The sequence below is a fragment of the Trachemys scripta genome, chromosome 1 (genome assembly GCF_013100865.1).
Source record: "Trachemys scripta elegans isolate TJP31775 chromosome 1, CAS_Tse_1.0, whole genome shotgun sequence".
Lineage (NCBI taxonomy): Eukaryota > Metazoa > Chordata > Testudines > Emydidae > Trachemys > Trachemys scripta.
The window spans coordinates 133866729-133885182 of NC_048298.1; the positions used below are offsets into that span (position 1 = coordinate 133866729).

Below are 18454 nucleotides of genomic sequence, written 5' to 3' on the forward strand. Positions count from 1 at the left end.
AGCAGGGAAGTGGGAGGGTGAAGGAATAAGCCCTCTAAACATTGCTCTTTACAGAATGAGGCTGGGAATGAAATACTTCATTTTTACCTTATTACTTTTGCAGAAAAGGACAAAGAAGAGAATTGTATAATAACTAGTAAACCTCTATTGTGATCTGTCACTTTGCAATTTCACCCTTCCACCTCTCCTGAGAGGAGGTGGCATGATGATTCTCCCTCCCCAGACCTTCCAATTCAGGTGAGTTTGGAGTTAAAGTGGAAATGTGTTAGAAAAATAACAACAGGGTTTTATTCAGAAGTCAAATTCAAACTAGCACAAAGTGCAGTGAATACCGTATCTCGTTTGAGCCAGTTACAGAGTGAGCCCCACTCCTCACCCACACCCTCTCCCACCCTGAGCTTCCCAAATACAGTATTTTAGCAAGATACTAACAAGGGATGTAACTGGCTCTCAGTCTCTCCTGCTGAAGAGCCTCTTCATATAAATAATTAAATATTCATTGGATAAGAAAGAGGAGACAAAGCAGGAGTTTGACTCTGTAGCTCAGTGGTCAGGGCAATCCCCTGAGATGTGAGAGAGGCCCAGCTCCAAAAATATTTCATCTATATCAAGTGGAACAGCTTCAGCAGGGAAGACTGAGACATAACCACCCCAGAATACTCAACAACTCAGTAGTTAGAGCACTCACCTGGGATGTGGGAGAACTGACTTCAAGTCCCTGCTCCAATTCAGGCAGAACAGGGATACAAACCTGGGCCTCTTACATTACAGGGGAGTGCTCTACCCACTAAGCTAATAATGTTATTAAGTTGCATTATTGTAGCACATAGGATCTCTAGTTGTGACCAGGATTCCATTGTGCTAGGCACTGTACAAACAGAACAAAAAGACAGTTCCTGCCCCAAAGAGCTTACAATCTAAGCGTAAAGCAAGAGACTTGTAGGGAAATAAAAGGAAACAATGAGACAATAATGGTCAGGCTGATCAGCATTCTAACCATTGTCAATATATTACAGGCATCATGGCAAAGGAGAGTTTTGCGGATGTATTTGAAGGTGGATGCTTTGTGAATGTTTTCAGGGAGCCCCTCCCAAGTGTGCTGAATAGCATGGGAGAAAGTAGAAAGATGCTTGTCTGAAAATGTAACCCGTGGCCAATGGAGGCTGGCATGATGGGCCCATCAGAGATGAGCATCAACATTCAATACCAAATGAGAGATGCTAGGTAGGGTGGGAAATGGCCAAGAAGGGACTAGAAGATGAATACAAGCAGTTTATATTTGATGTGATAGAGAAGGGAGAGCCAGGGGAGGAATTAAAAGCTAGGGATGACATGGGCAAAGTGATGGTGTACACATACACACATACGTGTATACATACACCCACCAAATTTTTGACCTGCTTGCTCCTAGCTGTCTTTGTTCAAGGCCTGATCTGAATCTGATAGGTATGCTCCGAGCATGCCTCTGGGATCAGGCCCTGCAGGTGACAAAGGCAGGGTATTGCTTAGGTTGACAATCCTACTAGGGGTTATGCATGAGCTAGGGAACCAAGCAGCTCAGTGGCATCAGGAATTAGGTGATTTTGTGTATGTCCACAGGCAGAACTTAGGTGCTTAGGGGACTTTTCCAGCAGAACCTTAGGTGCACTAGGAATTTAGGCAGCTAAAGGGTTAGGCACCAGCTGAGCAGAGGTTTGAGGATCTCAGTGGTGCCTAAATGTTGGACTTAGGCACCTAAAATGCCTACATCCCTTTGTGGATCTAGCTCTGTGTACCTGAAAGTGTGAGAAGAACAGTGTTACATGGAGTTTAATGATATTACCCCCACGCACATGATGGAGACACCCCCTTTTCTCTGACTCCACCTTTCCAGGGTCACAAGGGTCCTCCTATTCCTTCCTACAGAGCTGCAAGGGAGTCCCTGGAAAAGGTGACAGCTCCATTAATGTAAAATGGGAGGTTAATTTCAGAGTGGTTGGGTCTTCATCTGATCTGGGGTCTGTCAGAGGGGGCGCAGGAATAAGGGTAACTGAGTTAACTGTCCCTTTTATCCTGAAGTGTCCAGAGATTTCTCAGACTTTGGATCAACTGAAAAGAGAAAAATAATGAGATTCAGGGTGACAAAAACAATCAGTAAAATGTCATTCTCTTCCATGTTCTGCAGCTACCAGGGTGATGGTAGGCTAATATTAACGGCTTTCCCTTCCCCCTGCCCCAGTTCTTGTCATGCAAACAGAAAGCAGAAGACCAGTAGTAGTGCACCTTTGATCCTACCCCTTATAATTTATGGTCATTTTGGAGGGTTTGGGGTCTGGGGGCTTTAGTACCACCTCTTCTGTATCCCATGGGAGGAGTAAGGAGTGAGGTTGTGCTCCAGTCAGGGACAGGGACTTCTTTGGCTTTTAGTATTTCTTACACCTTCACCCCCATTCCTCTTGCCTCTCCCGACTGGCTGCTTGACCTTATCTCGGGAGAGGAGTTGAGGCAGGACTGTCCTTCAAGTGTCTGCTCGTATATTACACACCCATTCTGCCCAACAACACTTTAGCTCTATCTCTTCTCTCTTTTCACCTGATCTGCTTGTGAGCAGATGTAACACACAGTGTCTTTGTTCATACATATTAGTAAGAATATAAAAATATCAAAAGTCAAATGGGCAAACAAGACCTAAAATTCTGTCTCAGGCAAATATACAGGCCTGAGTACTACGTTATCATCACTAACACTCCTAAGAGCTACCCCCTCTCCTCCCTAGCAAGAGGCACTGTAAGAAGAGAAGCAGGAGAACTAGCTACGGAATGATCTCCCGGTTACTCCATTTCCAGCTTCTCCCTCAAGGAGGCACAATGGAAAGGAGGTAGGAGCACGAGGTATGAGGGGAGCTCCCAAATACTCCAGTCTGGGCTTCTTCCAGCAAGGCTGCTGTAGGGAAGGAGGCGGGACAGCTGGTTGTGAGGGAGCTTCCAGCTATGCTACTCCCTACAGGAAGCACTGTAATTAGAGTGGCAGGAGCGCTAGCTGTAGCAGGTGCTCCAAGCTACTCCAGTCTCTGCCTCTCACAGCCAGCGGCACCGTAGGGAGCAGGGCAGGAGCTCTGACTGTGGAACCTCAGACTAGGGAGAGGGCTGAAGTGCTTTACACTCTTACCTGTTTTTCTTCTCCTGAGCAAGAGGCCAACGAGAGCAGCAAGGAAGATGAAAGTAGCAATGAAGGCTCCCACAAGCTCTTTAGATGTTTTTTGCTCTGTTAGGGAAAGAGGGGGAGTCAGTGATGTGACGCTCATCTGAGTCTGTTTCAGAGAGCTAAAATTCTTCACACAGATCACACACAGGGCAGGGTTGGGATCCTATTGGAGGAGAGATGTGGAAAGTTCCTGGGGAAAGATTAGGATCTCATTAGAGAGAAGTGACAGTCCATAGGGCAGCATCAGGTCCCATCAGGGGGAGAAGTATGTGGTGGGGGGAGGGCAGAGTATGCTTTCAGGCAAAGCTGACTTCTTATTGGGTAGAACAGTGCCACAGGGAGCAGGGACTATGCTGAGTTCCTATTGGGGAAGGAAGGGGGTGAGGGCAAAGAAGGTCCTGGTTCCCTTGGAGACAACAGTGTACAGGGGTCCTTGGGGCATGGTTGGGTTCCCAATAAGGAGTCCGCCGAGCAGGAGCAGGGTCCAAGTGCTGCCTTTTTGCTCCCTTGAAATGACTGCCCCCTTAACAGCGTAAGGTGCTGCACGATGCAGAGAACATGCTTTACAAAGTGCTTTAGAGGATGCAATAAGAGCTGAAGAAGTGCAACTGAGAAGCCAGGAGAGGAAAGAAGGGATGGGGAATGAGGGCAGGCAGGGAAATTGGGAGAAATTGGAGGTACTCCAAATGGGATGGGGTTATAGTACCCACCAACTGAGAGGTGAGGGAAGAGCTGGAGCTAGGAGATCAGAGGGTTGAAGCAAAAGCTGAGAGGCGGGGCAATAAGGAGCACTCACCCTCCTTTCCCCCTGTTTACCTGGTGCTCTGAGCTGGGCACTAGCTGTGATTGGCTCTTCAAGGGCCAGATGCGAGACATGACAGTGGTAGGTGATAGGTCCCAGCTCTGTGGCTGTGTTGATACTCAGGTACGAATTGATGCTGTAGGTGCCATCCTGGGCTTGCCTATGGCTGGAGAAGTATGTGCTTGAGCCTGAGATAGGGACCTTGTCCTTGTCGTCAGGGGCCTCCCGTGTCCACTTCACCGACACATCCAGGGGGTAATAGCCAGAGATCTCACAGGTCAGGGTAGTGGCTCCATCCCCCTCACGTGACACCAACTCTGGGAACAAACGGACTCTTGGGGGCTCTGGAGGGGGTTAAACATGAAATTAAATCCATCCGGTGATAAACTGTGTTTGAGGGGATGGAGTAGTACAGAGGAGCCCCTCAGCCCCACTGGGTGGAGCTGGGGAAGCAAGGAGGGGAGCAGAGAGATGGGGGAAGGGTGAGGTTCTGGTGAATGGGGCCTGTCTCCCCTATTGCCCCCTAACTAGGTATCCTTAGAGCATCATTGCCTCACCGACCAACTGCAGCTGGATGATGTTCTGGGCCTGGTGCTGCGGGGTGGACAGTAAACAGATGTATGTCCCTTCATCCCCCACACCCACTCTATGCAGGCTAAGTGATGCATCTCCAGTCTCCAGCAGTTGCCCCACATCCACGTGGGCCGTTGACTGTTCTGCTTGTGCCACATCCCCCGCCTGGTAGTGAAAAACTCTACGTCCGCTGCCTCGGTGCTGCAGCCTCCACTCCAGCGAGGCCAGTGGAGAGCTGGAAGCCAAGGCAAAGCTGCAGTCCAGGGTGACGGAGGTACCAAGTCGGGTACGCAAAGTAGGGGTGCGAGATGACAACTGGAATTCAACTAGGAACAAAGAGAAGGAGAAAGACGAATAGACTGAGACAGTGTTAAATATATGTGGTTATGGAAGACTCCCCCTGGCAGGACATCAGGGACTGGGTCACAGTTCAACCCCCTTGGAGGAAGCATGCTGTGGACTGATTGGCCATGCTGGGTTGAAAGGTTGGAGATGTGTCTCCCCGCAAGAAGATCCCATCCTGCAGGCTGCAGCGCTATTAGCAGGGTATGGGGAGTACGTGCATATTGCTCTCCTTGTTACACCAAACTCTTGGAGAGCAGACATAGCACTTGCCAAGGGTCACAGTGGTGTGGCAAATAATGAACATAAGAACATAAGAACAGCCATACTGGGTCAGACCAAAGGTCCATCTAGCCCAGTATCCTGTCTACCAACAGTGGCCAATGCCCCAGAAGGAATGAACAGAACAGGTAATCATCAAGTGATCCACCCCTGTTGCCCATTCCCAGCTTCTGGCAAACAGAGGCTAGAGACACCATCCCTGCCCATCCTGGCTAATAGCCATTGATGAACCTAACCTCCATGGACTTATCTAGTCCCTTTTCAAACCCTGGTATAGTCTTATAGTGACAGTGGTGGGGAGAACAACGGGGCCAGAATTGGGGAGTCAAGGGGCACAGAAATGCAAGGGCAGAGTGATCAAGGGGGCACATTGGTGGCCCAGCAGTTACATCCTGCAGATAGGAGGAGGCCCAGAGGGCCCCGTACATTTGAGCTTCCCTCAAGAAGAGGATTATCTATCCTGCTAACTCACAGCATGTGCGATCCCTTTCTCTAGTTCCCTTAAGTCCCGGACAACAGAGTGGGGTGGTATTCCTGGGGTCTCTAGTTCCCCTAGCACTCCTTGGTGTGGAGGCTTCAGCCCTGGAGTGTCTGCTCCCCTAGTATTCCCTGGTGCAGTAGGTGCATTCCAGCACTAAGGTCTTTTCCCCTCATTTGCCACTTTCTTTACCTGTGGTCAGCACTGTGCCCTCCTTGCTTACAGGGACCTTCAGCCTTGGGTGCAGCACAACCATTCTGTCATCTTCCTCCCTGTCACTGCTGACCTTCAGCACCAGGGCTATGCTGATCCCACTGGACAACTTCAGGGTCCCCATGAACCAGGAGGCCTGGCTGGGCCCCTCATCTGCCAGGTGTAGGCTGTATGGAGAGATCTCACAGGTCACTTCCTCCCCAGCACAGTCTGCATGCAGCAGGGATTCCGCATATGGGACGGGTACCAAACTTGCTGTAATGAGAAAGAGAAGACATGTAGTTTGATGAATGGAACAGGAAAAACAGGATCAAGTTTCAGTAGGGACCTATTCTGGTGAGACGCCAAGGGCTGTCTACACCTAGTGTAAAATGGGGTCAGGCTGCTGCTATGCAAACACAAGAGCCTTAGCATGTAACATTGGTCTCCCAGCTTGTTTAAAGAAGTTCTTGTGGCGAATGAAGGAGTCATATGTACTATTTTTATGAATATCATATATTCTTCAGTTTACCTGTTTGCTTTAACTATGCAGCCAGACTGGATAATCTCAAAGGCTGTTGGGGGAAAACAACAGGGAACAAAACAATAACAGACAGACGATACCTTAAGGGAACAATAGGGAGAGCTATAATTTGGGAAATACCTACCTGCCTACATACCAACCATGCTAGCAAGGTTTATTCTTCCCAAGCCTAAACCAAGGAGCAAAGGGGATGCTGAAACATTAAAGGTCCCAGCCTGAAAAAGGAAGAGGTATTGAGGGCACAGCAACAGCTAGAGATGTGTGTCTGTCAAAGAGAAAATCTACTTGCCAAATCAATTATTGTTACTGAAGCACATGCCAATCTTTCTTGTTGCCTGCACTCTCTTCAGTTATACTCCACGTGACAAAATATGGGAGTGCTTTTAATAATTTGTTAATACTGTATATTGGTCTGGCTCTGGTGAGGTGGTTTTTGTGAGAATGTCTTTGATTAAGGTCTTCCCAACAGGTGACCATCTGGGATGGTCCAGGCAGATAGGAGAAGATGGCTCAAGATGATCCTGTAACAGCTTTGCCAACTTTTTCTTATAGCCCCCGCTGAAATCAAACATTTGCATGAGAATTTCAGCTTTGATTTAAAAAGTAAGTTTCTAACCATTGTGATTGAGGAGAAAAACTTTGTTTCAACCGCTAAGTAAAAATATTTTGTTTTAAAATATTTGATTATTTTGTTGGTCATTATCACTGGTTACAGGTTCCCAAGGGAAGGAAACACAGGTGCCCAAAACCTAGCTGGACCTGCACCGTGATAAGCAGCTGTCATACATGGGGCACTGGTCCCAGCCCTGATCCAAGTATGAAAGAATCACAAGATTCCATCCCAAAACAGACAAGGGCAAGAGGACCAAGACCTGATTTGGGTTCTCTGAGAGAGACTAGAAAGGGGACTGAAGTGCAGCTAGTCCTGTAGCTGTGATACTCCCCTTCTTGCACCCTCTCCTCTCCTTGTACCCCATCCTTATACCCCAGGCAAGTTGCAGACCCAGGGTGAAGTGTACATTCTTCCACAAAGGAACTCTGTCCTCAGTTGAAGGCAGCAGGATCTGTGGCTTGGTATCTAGGTGGGACATGAGGGCAAGGAAATGTATAGTATAGACCATGAGCATAGCGAGATGTTTCAGAGATAGTCCAAATGTATAACATGCAGCCAGTTTGAAAGGTGCACATGAGGAAGGTGCTTACAGAGCCCGGTGAACAGGGTAGCTGTAATTCTGCTGCTGGTTTGATGCATATTCATTATGATGATATGATACATTTTTAAATTACATTATCACACATGATTTTTCTCTGCATATATCATCAACTGGTTTGAACTCAGGACTTTCAGATCCACAACACAGACTTCTACACTTGATCTCACTGGGTATGTCTACACTGCAAGTAGACACCCACAGCTGGCCTATGCCAGCTGACTCAGGCTCAGGAGGCTCATGCTGCAGGGCTGTTTAATTGCAGTGTAGACGTCCGGGCTTGGGCTGGAGCCCAGGCTCCAGGACACTGCGAGGTGGGAGGGTCATAGAGCCTGGGCTTCAGCCCAAGCACAGAAGTCTACACTGCAATTAAACAGCCCTGCTGCCCGAGTCCCCGAGGCCCAGTCAGCTGGCACGGGCCAACCACAGGTTTTTAATTGCAGTGTAGACATACCCAAGGAAGGAGTAAGTGGTAGCAGAAGTAGACTGTGGAGCCTATGGACCAGGCACTAGAGGGTAGTGTGACACACTTTGCTAGAGGGTTACATAGCTGCTTGCTTGACAGCATAGAACTGTAGGTATCAGGATTCTCAGGCTCTCTCCTACATTCTCCCTAGTCAAACAGCACTTCAGCACTCTCACTGCAGACCATCCTCAAATCCCCAACCACTTTTTTGCAACTTTCATGTCCAACCTTAAACTCTCCCCTCTCTTGTCATTTCCACTTTTCCACTCAAAATCTTGCTGATTTTTTCAGCAAGATTAGAAAAAGCCGCTCTTTCCTTCCCCTTTGCTATCTTCTCTTCCTTTTTCACTATCACTGAAGCTGAGATCTCTCATCTGTAGCTTTCCTCCTCTAACCATTTCAGCAGCCCCACATCCCATCCAAGTGTGTCCCCCTTCATCATGTTCTCCTTTGCCCCACTCTCTCCCTTCCTACCCTCCTTCATTCCCACCTTCTTCCTTACCTTCACCCCACACCTTCCCTGTTCTCTACCTCTCTACTATCAACTCCACCATGCAACTTTGCACTCTCTCTCTCTCCCTGTCTTTATCTAAGGAGGCAGGAAGGTGTCCATGTGTTTATGACAGTGGTGGACTACAGTTCAGGAGCCCAGGGTTGCACACTGCAAAATTGCCACGCAATAGCAGCTCCAACTGAGGTCCAGGGGTGCAAGTGCACCCACAGAAACCAGGTCCGGATAAGAACTGACTTGCACTGGCAGGACCACCTGAGGCAGGGTGTGCAAAAACATCCATCCCAAGATGCCCCGCATCTGGCCCTCATTTTTAAAGTTCTCCCACGATTCCGTATTACCCTTGGCAAGTCCCAGCGCCAGCTACTTGGCCTAGCAACAGGTCTCACCAACCAATACAAAATTCAGGCGGGCAGGGCAGCAGCCAATCAAAATATGATGTTGCCCTGGCCAATCATTAGGATCCAAGCTCACCCTCCTCTGCCAATTACAGAGCCAGAGAAGGAGTGTTTTTTTCTACCCAGCAACATGGAACGTGTGGCCAATCACAAAAACACACCAATGGAAATATCAGGCAGGCCGAGCCCGCCCTCATTGCTATCCGGCCTAGCAACCTCTCAGGAAGGGTCTAAGGCCTAATAATATCGGGACAGATTTAGCCAATCAGGAAAGGAAGCAAGGTGATTGACAGACCAATATTAACCCCTTGAGGAAGCTAGTGCTGCAGTCTGCTGGTTTGCTGTCCTTGCCTTAAGTAATGGAATTTGGGTGAAGATGGCTCACTCACTGCATTGAGAGGGGGTGAGGCTGGGAGTATGGAGCAGATCTTGGCTGGATCTAGGATGCCCTCACTGATCAGGAGAGCAATTCTTCAAGGTGCTGAGGTTGTTGAATACCTTGTGTGTGTTTTCCTGGACCACAGTGTCCTGTATCCACTGTCCTTGAGAGTAGCTCCTGGGATGCCCAGCTGAAGTAATCAACAGCTGGTGTCTGAGCCACTGTAACTGTCTTGTCCAGGGATAAAGAAGATTCCTTTGGTGGTGAAGGCAGCTGGAGCATTTCCCTCACTGCTTCTATCACATCTTCAGAGGTTCCCTCTAGTTCTAGGGAGGGTGATCTGGCCAGCAACACCAGAGGCAACTGAAATCTTCTCCTCTTTGCTGAGACATTGGAGGGGACCCTGCTCCAAGATCTATGGGAGGGCAGGCCAATGAGGCCATGGTGGCAGGTTGTACTGATACTGGCATAACTGGGTATGCCCCATCCAATTCTAGTTCTGCACCAGGACTCAGTACTGCATGCTTCCGAGTACCCTTGGCAGTATCGACCTCGCTCCTCAGGTGAGGGTCCCTGCTCAGTGTGGTAGAGAAGGAGTATATTGGTGACAGGGATGAAAAGTAGCTCTCAGGAAACAGCAGTGCTAATAGTTGTGACAATGGCTCCAATGGTAGGGCTGATGGTGCCAATATCAATGTTGATGCTGTAGATAAATCTCTGATAATTTTCATATGACGTTACATTGTGCCTCTTCATATAACCCTGTAATGGGTCTACCCACGTGTGACCTCTGTTTTCATGGGACTTTGTATCAAAGCCTCATTTAGAAACTTTGCGTTGCCCTTGGTATAATATTATAGCCCCTAAGAATAGAATAAGATAGAAAAAAAATTTCTTTTTGCTAGCAGTAGAACAAGAGCTCTTCCCCCCCCATGCTTAATCAATTGCCCTGTTGAATGAATGAGGTGTGGATGAGCAAGGCATGGAAGGCAGCACCTCCAGACAGCCTCAACTGTTGGAGAGGGGCTGGGAGCCAGACCCAAGGACAATAAAACGTGTCAAGTGGGCTCATTAAAGACAAGCAAACATACTGACGGCCTCGGGGGTTAGAAGCAAGCACCTTCTTTTGGAAACACCCTCTTTGCAGCATTGGGACAACACTCAAAAGAAAGCAGCACAAAGGACCAATGGACACAGACACAGAGTTTGAATCTGGTATAAATTTGCATAAGAGAAAAGCTGCTATAAAAGTGAGGTGTCTTGCAGAGGACCCCGGGTCTCGTCTTGTCAACATGGAAGCATCGATCCGGATCGGCAGAAGCCCGGCTCCACCCCCTCCCCCATCTAACTCACCTGGCCAGTGAAGTTAAGGGGAGCAACTAATTGGTAACAACAAGACGGAGTGTGTTTGTGTGTGTGTGTGAGTGTAAGTGTAATATATTATATGCATATAATACAGTGTTAATGAATACATGTATTACTAATAAATGTGGCGTTTTGTCTTATTCCCCCTGAAAAGATCCTGTGCAGTACTTTAAGTACAACAATGCCTGTACTAGCATTGGGTCTGGTGCCGAGAGGAGCAGTTCCCAGTCAAGAGCATATTTTGAAACTCAGAAGGGCTCCAGTTTTGAAGTTATGAAGTGTCGAAAATTGATAAAGAAAGTTAAAGACATCAAGAAAAAAACCATGCCGGCAGGTGCAAGGACAATAAGTAGTTTTTTAAGTGTATGAGGAACAAAAGAAATCCTAGCAATGGTATAGGCCCATTACTGGATGGAGATGGTAACATTAGAATAATAGGGTTGGAAGGGACCTCAGAAAGTCATCTAGTCAAACCCTCTGCTCGAAGCAGGACCAAACCCCAGACAGATTTTTTTACCGCAGTTCCCTTAATGGCCCTCTCAAGGTTTGAACTCACAACGCTGGGTTTAGCAGGCCAATGCTGAAACCACTGAGCTATAATGATGCTGAAAAGGCAGAAGAGTTCAATAAATATTTCTGGTCTGTATTTGAAAAGAAGCAGGATGACATACTCATATCATATGAGGATGATGAAGTACAGTACTTTCAAGAACTCAGTAACTAGGAATTATGTTAACCAATATCTATAAAGCACAAAATAATTTAAATCACCAGGTCCCTAGATAACTGGCATCCAAGAGTCATAAAAAAGTGTTGGCTGAGGAGATCTCTGGCCCGCTGATGTTAATTTTTAATAAATCTTGAAATACTGGGGTGCAATGGGGCACTCACCTCCTGAGTACCTCCTATTGGCTGGGTGCAGTACTGCAGTCCTCTTTTCCCCACTCATAGTACCCTCTATAGGTTGTCAACCTCGCTAGGCAGGTCTTCAGAGGCTCAGCCCTCTGGCCAACTCACTGTCCTCAACAGATGAACCCCTTCTGGGGTAGCAAAAGTCCAACAAACTATCTGCCCACATGAGGGTCTTCAGCCCCATCTCTGGGACCTTTAAATCCAGTCCCTTCGCTCAGGCTTCTGAAGGAAACTTGTCCCCTTCTTGGGGCTTAGGCCACTTTGCTAGTGGCCAGTGGGGGAACACAGGCCCACCCACTACTCCAGGTCCCAACTCAGGAATCCTATAAACCACAACCAAAATACTGCTGCCTCCAGTTTGCTGCTATTCCCTGGACCTTTTCCCACATAGCTCCCTTCTCTTCACCCTTCCCTCTGGGCTGAAGTTCTCAGATCTTCTTCCTCCTCATGGAACACAAGTACCCCCAGAAACCTCCCTCTAGTTCTCTCTCAAGCTCCTGTGACCAGCAAGGAGCACCCTGCCTTGTTCCTCTGGACTCAGCCAGGAACTGACCTGCTCAGGCCCAGCAGCAGCTTTTATTTGATCCTCCTGGGCTCTGACTGGCTGCTTCTATGCAACCCTTCTAAGCAGGCCTGGAGGACCCATCTTCACTGCTCCTCTCCTGGGGCAGGGTGAGGTAGGACCACAAGGCCTCCAGCAAGGGGCTTTGAAGGGCCAGGTATATCCTGTCACATGGGAAATTCCAGAAGACTGGAAGAGTGCTAATGTTGTGCCACGTTTCAAAAACAGCGAGTAGGATGACACAGGCAACTGTAGGTCAGTTAGCTTGATATCAATCCCCGGCAAAATAACAGAATAGCTGATACAGGATTCAATTAATAAAAAATTTAAATGACAGAAATATAATTAATGCCTCTCCACATGCTTTTATTTTAAATAGATTTTGTCAAACAAACCTGAATTCATTCTTTGATGTGATTGCAAGTTCGGTTGATAAAAGCAGATGTAAGACACTTAGACTTTTGTAAGGTGTTTGACTCAGTACTGCATGCCAATATGACTTTAAAAATTAGCATTAACGCAATATCAATACAGCACATGTTAAATGGATTAAGAACATTTTTGTCAATGATATGGAAGTAAATATAAAATCACTGCTGATAAAATTTTCAGATGACACAAAGACTGGCAGAGTGGTAAATAGCAATGAGGATGGGGCGATCATACAGAAGGAAGTGGACCAGTTGGTAACCTGGTGTGACATTATCTGACTAAAATATGACCATGTAGATCGGGGTGGGCAAACTATGTCCCGTAGGCCGGATCTGGCCCGTCAGGGCTTGGATCCGGGCTGCGGGATTGCCACTCCCATGACACCACGGGCACCACGCTGCTTCTGGGAGTGGTGCGGGCACAGGGCCGGCAGGCAGGGAGCCTGCCCTGGCCCTGCTGCACCCCGTTGCCAGCCCAGAGCCACCCCAGGCTGGAGCCCGCACCCCAAACCCCTCCTGCTCCCCGCACCCCAACTCCCTGCCCTGAGCCACCTGCCACACCCTGCCTGCATCCCTGCCGCACCCCGCACCCTTCCTGCACCCCAAACACCTGCCCTGAGCTCCCTCCCACACTCCTCCCTGCACCCCTGCCCTGAGCCCTTTCCTGCACTCTGCACCCCCTCCTCCACCCAAACCCCCTTCCCTGAGCCCCCTCGTACACTCCGCGCCCCTCCTCTGCCCCAACCCCCTGCCCTGAGCCCCTTCCTGCACACCACACCCCCTTCCAAACACTGCACTCCCTCCCGCACCCCAACCCTCTGCCCCAGCCCTACATTCAAGGCCCAGCATGCAATTTCCCCACCCAGATGTGGCCCTCGGGCCTAAAAGTTTGCCCACCTCTGATGTAGATCATTGTTGCTACCGCTGTTATATAATTGCAACAAATATTGTACAAAAGTTGTCAAGTAAGGTGTCTATGGAAAGGTTATGATTTGCTGAATATGATTATGCTATTTGTATGCATGTAACATTTTGTATTTGAAGTTATGAGCATTGGTTCTATACCTGGATTTCAAATGTCTTCGCCTGCGGTAGCGCTGACAAGATAGTTAGCCAGCACATCTTGGAGGAACTGTTGAAATTGAGTGGCCCATCAAAAGAACATTTAACCCACAATGGAAGACGCCCACCTACCCTAAATGGACTTTCCTGTGAACGTGCTGTTTGAGGTATAGGTAATGGCTTCTACTGTGTCTAATCATGCACGGACATGTGACTTGCCTATGTGACTCCAAACATTATCTTGTCAACTATGATTTTCCACTAGCTGTGCTGAGGGCTTTGTTTGAAACAATGGGTTTCCCTCCACATGGCAGAAGCTATAAAAGGCCCTGGAAACACCTCCATTTTGCCTCTTTCCTGCTCCAGCTCTTTCCTGCTCAAGCCTCTGGACTATGGAATTATATCAATGGGAGCATTCTAACCAAGGGATCAAGGACCTTCTATTGATTTGGAAGCAACCAGAGACTTGACTTAAGCCAGCATTTTATTCCATCACTGCTACAAGCCTGAACCAAGAACTTTGCAATTATTGTATATACCTGATTCCTTTAACCAATTTTAACTTTCACCTTTCTTTCTTTCCTTTTATAAATAAACCTTTATATTGTAGATACTAAAGGATTGGCAACAGCATGATTTTTGGGTAAGATCTAAGTTATATATTGACCTGGGTATGTGGCTGGTCCTTTGGGATCAGAAGAACCTTTTGTTTGATTAAATTGGTTTAAAGAACCACTCATCTCTAAGTCTAGTGTTTTCGGACTTGGACTGGAATGCCTAAGGAAACTGCTTTTATGACTTCTTGTTAGTCAGTGTGGTGAAACAGAAGTTTATTTTTGTTGCTGGTATTGTATATCTCATGGGAGAATAACCACTAGTTTGGGGTATGTCCGCCCTATTTCTCAGCAGTTTGTCCTGAATTTGGTATTCTCAGTTCTGTTCCACAAAGGCACTGTTACACCTGGGCGCATTCAAAAATTTGCATTTGAATACAGCCAAATGCAAAACTGTACATCTAGGAACAGGAGATGCAGGCCCAAGTTATAGAATTGAGGCTATATCCTGAAAATAGTGACCATCCAACAGATTTAGGGGCTGTAGTGGACAAACATTCAATATGAGTTCCCAGTGTGATGCTGTGGCAAAAAGGGTTAATGTGATCCTGGAACATATAAACAGGAGTGTAGTGTGTATGCCCCTGGTGAAACTGATAATGGAATACATGTACAGATGTGATGTCCACATTTTAAACAAAACGTTGAAAATTTTGCAGAGGGTTCAGAGAAGAACCACAAAAATTATTTGAGGGCTGGAAAAAATGTTTACAATGAGGGGCTTAAAGAGTTCAATCTGCCTAGTTTATCAAAAAGAAGATTGAGAGGTTACTTGATTCCTGTGTATAAGGGCCTCCAAGGGGAGAAAATATCAGGTGTGAAAGAGCTCTTTAATCAAGTGAGAAAGGCCTAACAAAGAACTAATGGCTGGAAGTTGAAGCCAACCAAATTCAAATGAAAAATAAGACATATTTTCTAACAGAGAAGGTGATTAGCTCTTGGAACAACTACCATCTCTTTAAGTCTTCAGATCAAGATTGGATGCCTTTCTGGACAAACACCAGTGACTGGGCTCAATACAGAGATAAAGGGGAGAAATTTTATGGCCTGTATTATACAGGATGTTAAACTAGATCAGCCGTTCTCAAACTGTGGGCCAGGACCCCAAAGTGGGTCGCAACCCCATTTTAATGGGGTTGCCAGAGCTGGCTTAGACTTGCCGGGGCTTGGGGCTGAAGCCTGAGCTCCACTGCCTGGGGCCGAAGCAGAAGCCATGCATGAGGGATTCAGCCCTGGGCAGAGGGGCTCAGGTTACAGGTCCTCTGGTTGGGACTGAAGCCCTTGGGCTTCGGCTTTGACCCCTACCCTTTCCAGGGAACTATGGCTCAGACTTTGGCTTTGGCTCCCCACCCAGGACAGTGGGAATCATGCGGACTCAGGCTTCGGTCCCCCCTCCTGGGGTCATGTAGTAATTTTTGTTGTGAAAAGGGGGTTGTGGTGCATTGAAGTTTGAGAACCCCATAACTAAATTATCTAATGGTCCCTTCTCGCCTTAAAATAGCTGAATATATTAATTAAAATCTATGAATATTCTGGTCCATGGCCTTGTCTATATTGGGACTTTAGCTACTGATATAACTGGGATTTTAGCCACAGTGCAAACTCTCTTCTGTATGATACGATTTATATCGGTGCAGCCAGATTATCACCAGGGCAGTTTATTCGCGTTTCAGTCTCCATCAGTGAAAATAATGGCTTTTCCTTTTTTCACTAGGAGTACCAATGCAATTATCTTAGAAGGGGACTGTGATGGTAACTCATTAATAAGTATGTGGTGCTCAGATATTGTGGTGGTGGGTCATGTGGGTAAGTGGTGTTGTTGTAGCCATGCTGGTCCCAGGATTTTAGAGAGACAAAGTGGTTGAAGCAATATCTTTTATTGGAGCAACTTCTGTTGGTGAAAGAGACGAGCTTTCATGCTACACAGAGCTCTTCTTTGGATCTCAAGGAGGGCTGAATAAGAGCTAGCTCTGTGTAGGTCAAAAGCTTGTCTCTCTCACCAACAGAAGTTGTTTCAATAAAAGATTTTACCTCACTCACCTTGTCCGTCTAATGTAAGTAAGTTGATAGATAGTGACTCTGTCTCTATTTACACAGCGCCCTTCATCCTGCTATCCCTTTGTCCATCACATGTCCTGTGAGCCCCTGAGGCAGGGCTCTGTGTTTTGAGTCTGTGCAGATTCAGTTCACTCATGGATTACTGTGGCTGGCATGGCAATTCTCCTATCCCCAGCTCCTCACTCACCTGAGACTTCAAAGATGATGGGAGAAGCGGAGTCAGTATTTGTGCCTGGCGCCTCATAATTGGTGACACTGTCCAAGCTTCCATCATCAGCAATGCTGACACCTCTCAGCACTAGGGTGGCAGGGTCTGAGGAGAATGATCCAGCAAAGGCACCCGGAAATCCACCCACAGCTTCCTCTATATAATGACAGTCCAAGACCACATCCACAGAGCGTAATTGGGACCCTGGGGCCAGCTCCACTGGCAGCTCTGCTGAGAAGAAAAAGAACCATCTGAGAGGTGGGGTGCACACACACACATACACATACCTGCTGCCCCATTGGGACAAGATATTTGGCACTGACATCTTGCCCTTTGCTGGGGCAGCCCTATAGAAAAGGGGACGATCCAGGTGAGCCCTGGGGCTCACTACCACTACACAATTCCCCTCCTTCCCTGGAACACCTCCCCTTAAGTACCTCTTCCCAGTTTGGTATTACTTGCCCATCCCCCACTGCCATCATCCTTTTGGAAGTCCCCAGGCACTCTCCCATGATTATCAACTTATACTATCACACCTCCCTCTGGTGTCACCACCACAAGGTCCATCCATCTCTGGGGGGGGGGGGGCATGGGGGCCCATTTGTCTAATCCTTTCTGGGACACAAGCTGCTAATCAAACTGTTCCCCTCTTGCTCCCTGAGGCTATAATGCAGGGGTGGCTAAAATGTGCCTCATGAGCCACATGTGGCCCTTTTACCGTTAAGTGCGGCTCACAGAGCCCCCGCCCCTTCCCCCCATTCTCCACCTAACAGACGGGGGGAGGGAGCTTGGGCCCTCTGCCTTGCAGCAGGGTGGTGAGATAGGGGCTTCTGCCCAGAGGAGGGGGGGTCTCGGGGCTTCAGCAAGAGCAGGGCTGAAGCACCAAGCGGAGCCCTGGCAGGTGCGCTCTGGCTCTGGAACTTCTGAAGATTGTGCTATGCGGCTGGGAGGGTTTGGCCACCCCTGCTATAATGGGCCTTCTGAAGAGGCATCCCTGTAGACCAGCCAGAATCCCACAGCTGACACCTCCTAAACTCACCAGCCTTCAGAGCCAGTACTCCACAGATGAGGATGAGCCCTAGATTCATTTTGTCCCCCAAACAAGGGGTTCCAGACACCCTAAAACATCAGGCGTCTGTGCTAGAATCAAACTCTGAATGAGTCTTCAGCCTTCTAGTGCCTTTCCTTTCACTTTCACTTTCACTCTGACAACCAAAAACAGACTGGAGAATATTAACTCTTTCCTTACCTAAGAGAGGAACCGGTTAGCCTGAGACACTTGGAAACCAGATAACGGGAGATTGCAGGTTAGGATTGAGGGGCATCAGCAAAACTGGCTGTTTAACTCTCTGCATTGCATTTTTTGATAAAACTCTCCTGTGTCAGTCTCTTCCAAAACCCATTTTGTGCCACATTTTTTTTTTTTTTTTTTGAGATCCCCAAGCCTCTGTGGACCCATTTGAATCTGTGTTCAGATGCATTTTTAAAAGATTTGTGCTCACAAAATAGTTTTTGCTGATCATTCTTCAGCTGAATAGAAGTGCTTGAAAGTTGTCTCCTATGAGTTACATGTAACAAACTATCTGAGTTCAGTGGGTGTGACATGAATTCCAGAAACAAGGAAAGTTTGTTCTCAGAATGAAAAAAAATAATAATCTAGATTTAGAAAGTGAAGGAAAAAATCCAGCAACTCAACAGAGATGAGTGAGAAAGAGGCTAAGTATTTCTGATATACCAAAGGCTGACTAAGTTTCTCTGTCTCTCTCACATATACTGCAAGAAAATGGCTTTTTTTTAATTAGGGAGGAGCGTACTGTTATCTTCACACAGGTGTACAGCTATGCTGTGTTGGAAGTGTCACCTTAACTTTGCTTTTCCTTG

General features: G+C 47.5%; 1 protein-coding gene across 2 annotated transcripts; it reads right to left on the bottom strand.

Annotated features, from left to right (window-relative positions):
• Nucleotides 1-261: 261 nt before the first annotated feature.
• Nucleotides 262-17765, bottom strand: TAPBPL (TAP binding protein like). Of its 2 annotated transcripts, none has more exons than XM_034786226.1 (7): nucleotides 17613-17765; nucleotides 16553-16801; nucleotides 5853-6128; nucleotides 4543-4884; nucleotides 4000-4329; nucleotides 3148-3243; nucleotides 262-2088 (listed from the first exon to the last, which is right to left on the bottom strand). In XM_034786226.1, exons 1-7 carry the CDS (start codon nucleotides 17659-17661, stop codon nucleotides 2048-2050), a joined length of 1383 nt encoding a protein of 460 aa, XP_034642117.1. In that variant the 5' UTR covers nucleotides 17662-17765; the 3' UTR covers nucleotides 262-2047. The 2 variants fall into 2 exon arrangements, with proteins under 2 accessions (XP_034642117.1, XP_034642108.1); XM_034786217.1 differs by having other exon boundaries at nucleotides 16553-16804.
• Between the last annotated feature and the right edge of the window lie 689 nt (nucleotides 17766-18454).

Excerpts from the sequence above, each read along its gene's own strand:
- TAPBPL (XM_034786217.1), bottom strand. The coding sequence starts at position 17,661 with ATGAATCTAGGGCTCATCCTCATCTGTGGAGTACTGGCTCTGAAGGCT. Across the intron at positions 4,330-4,542 it reads CATCCAGCTGCAGTTGGTCG|AGCCCCCAAGAGTCCGTTTG; the intron begins GTGAGGCAATGA and ends AACCCCCTCCAG. Across the intron at positions 3,244-3,999 it reads TGCCCAGCTCAGAGCACCAG|AGCAAAAAACATCTAAAGAG; the intron begins GTAAACAGGGGG and ends TTTCCCTAACAG.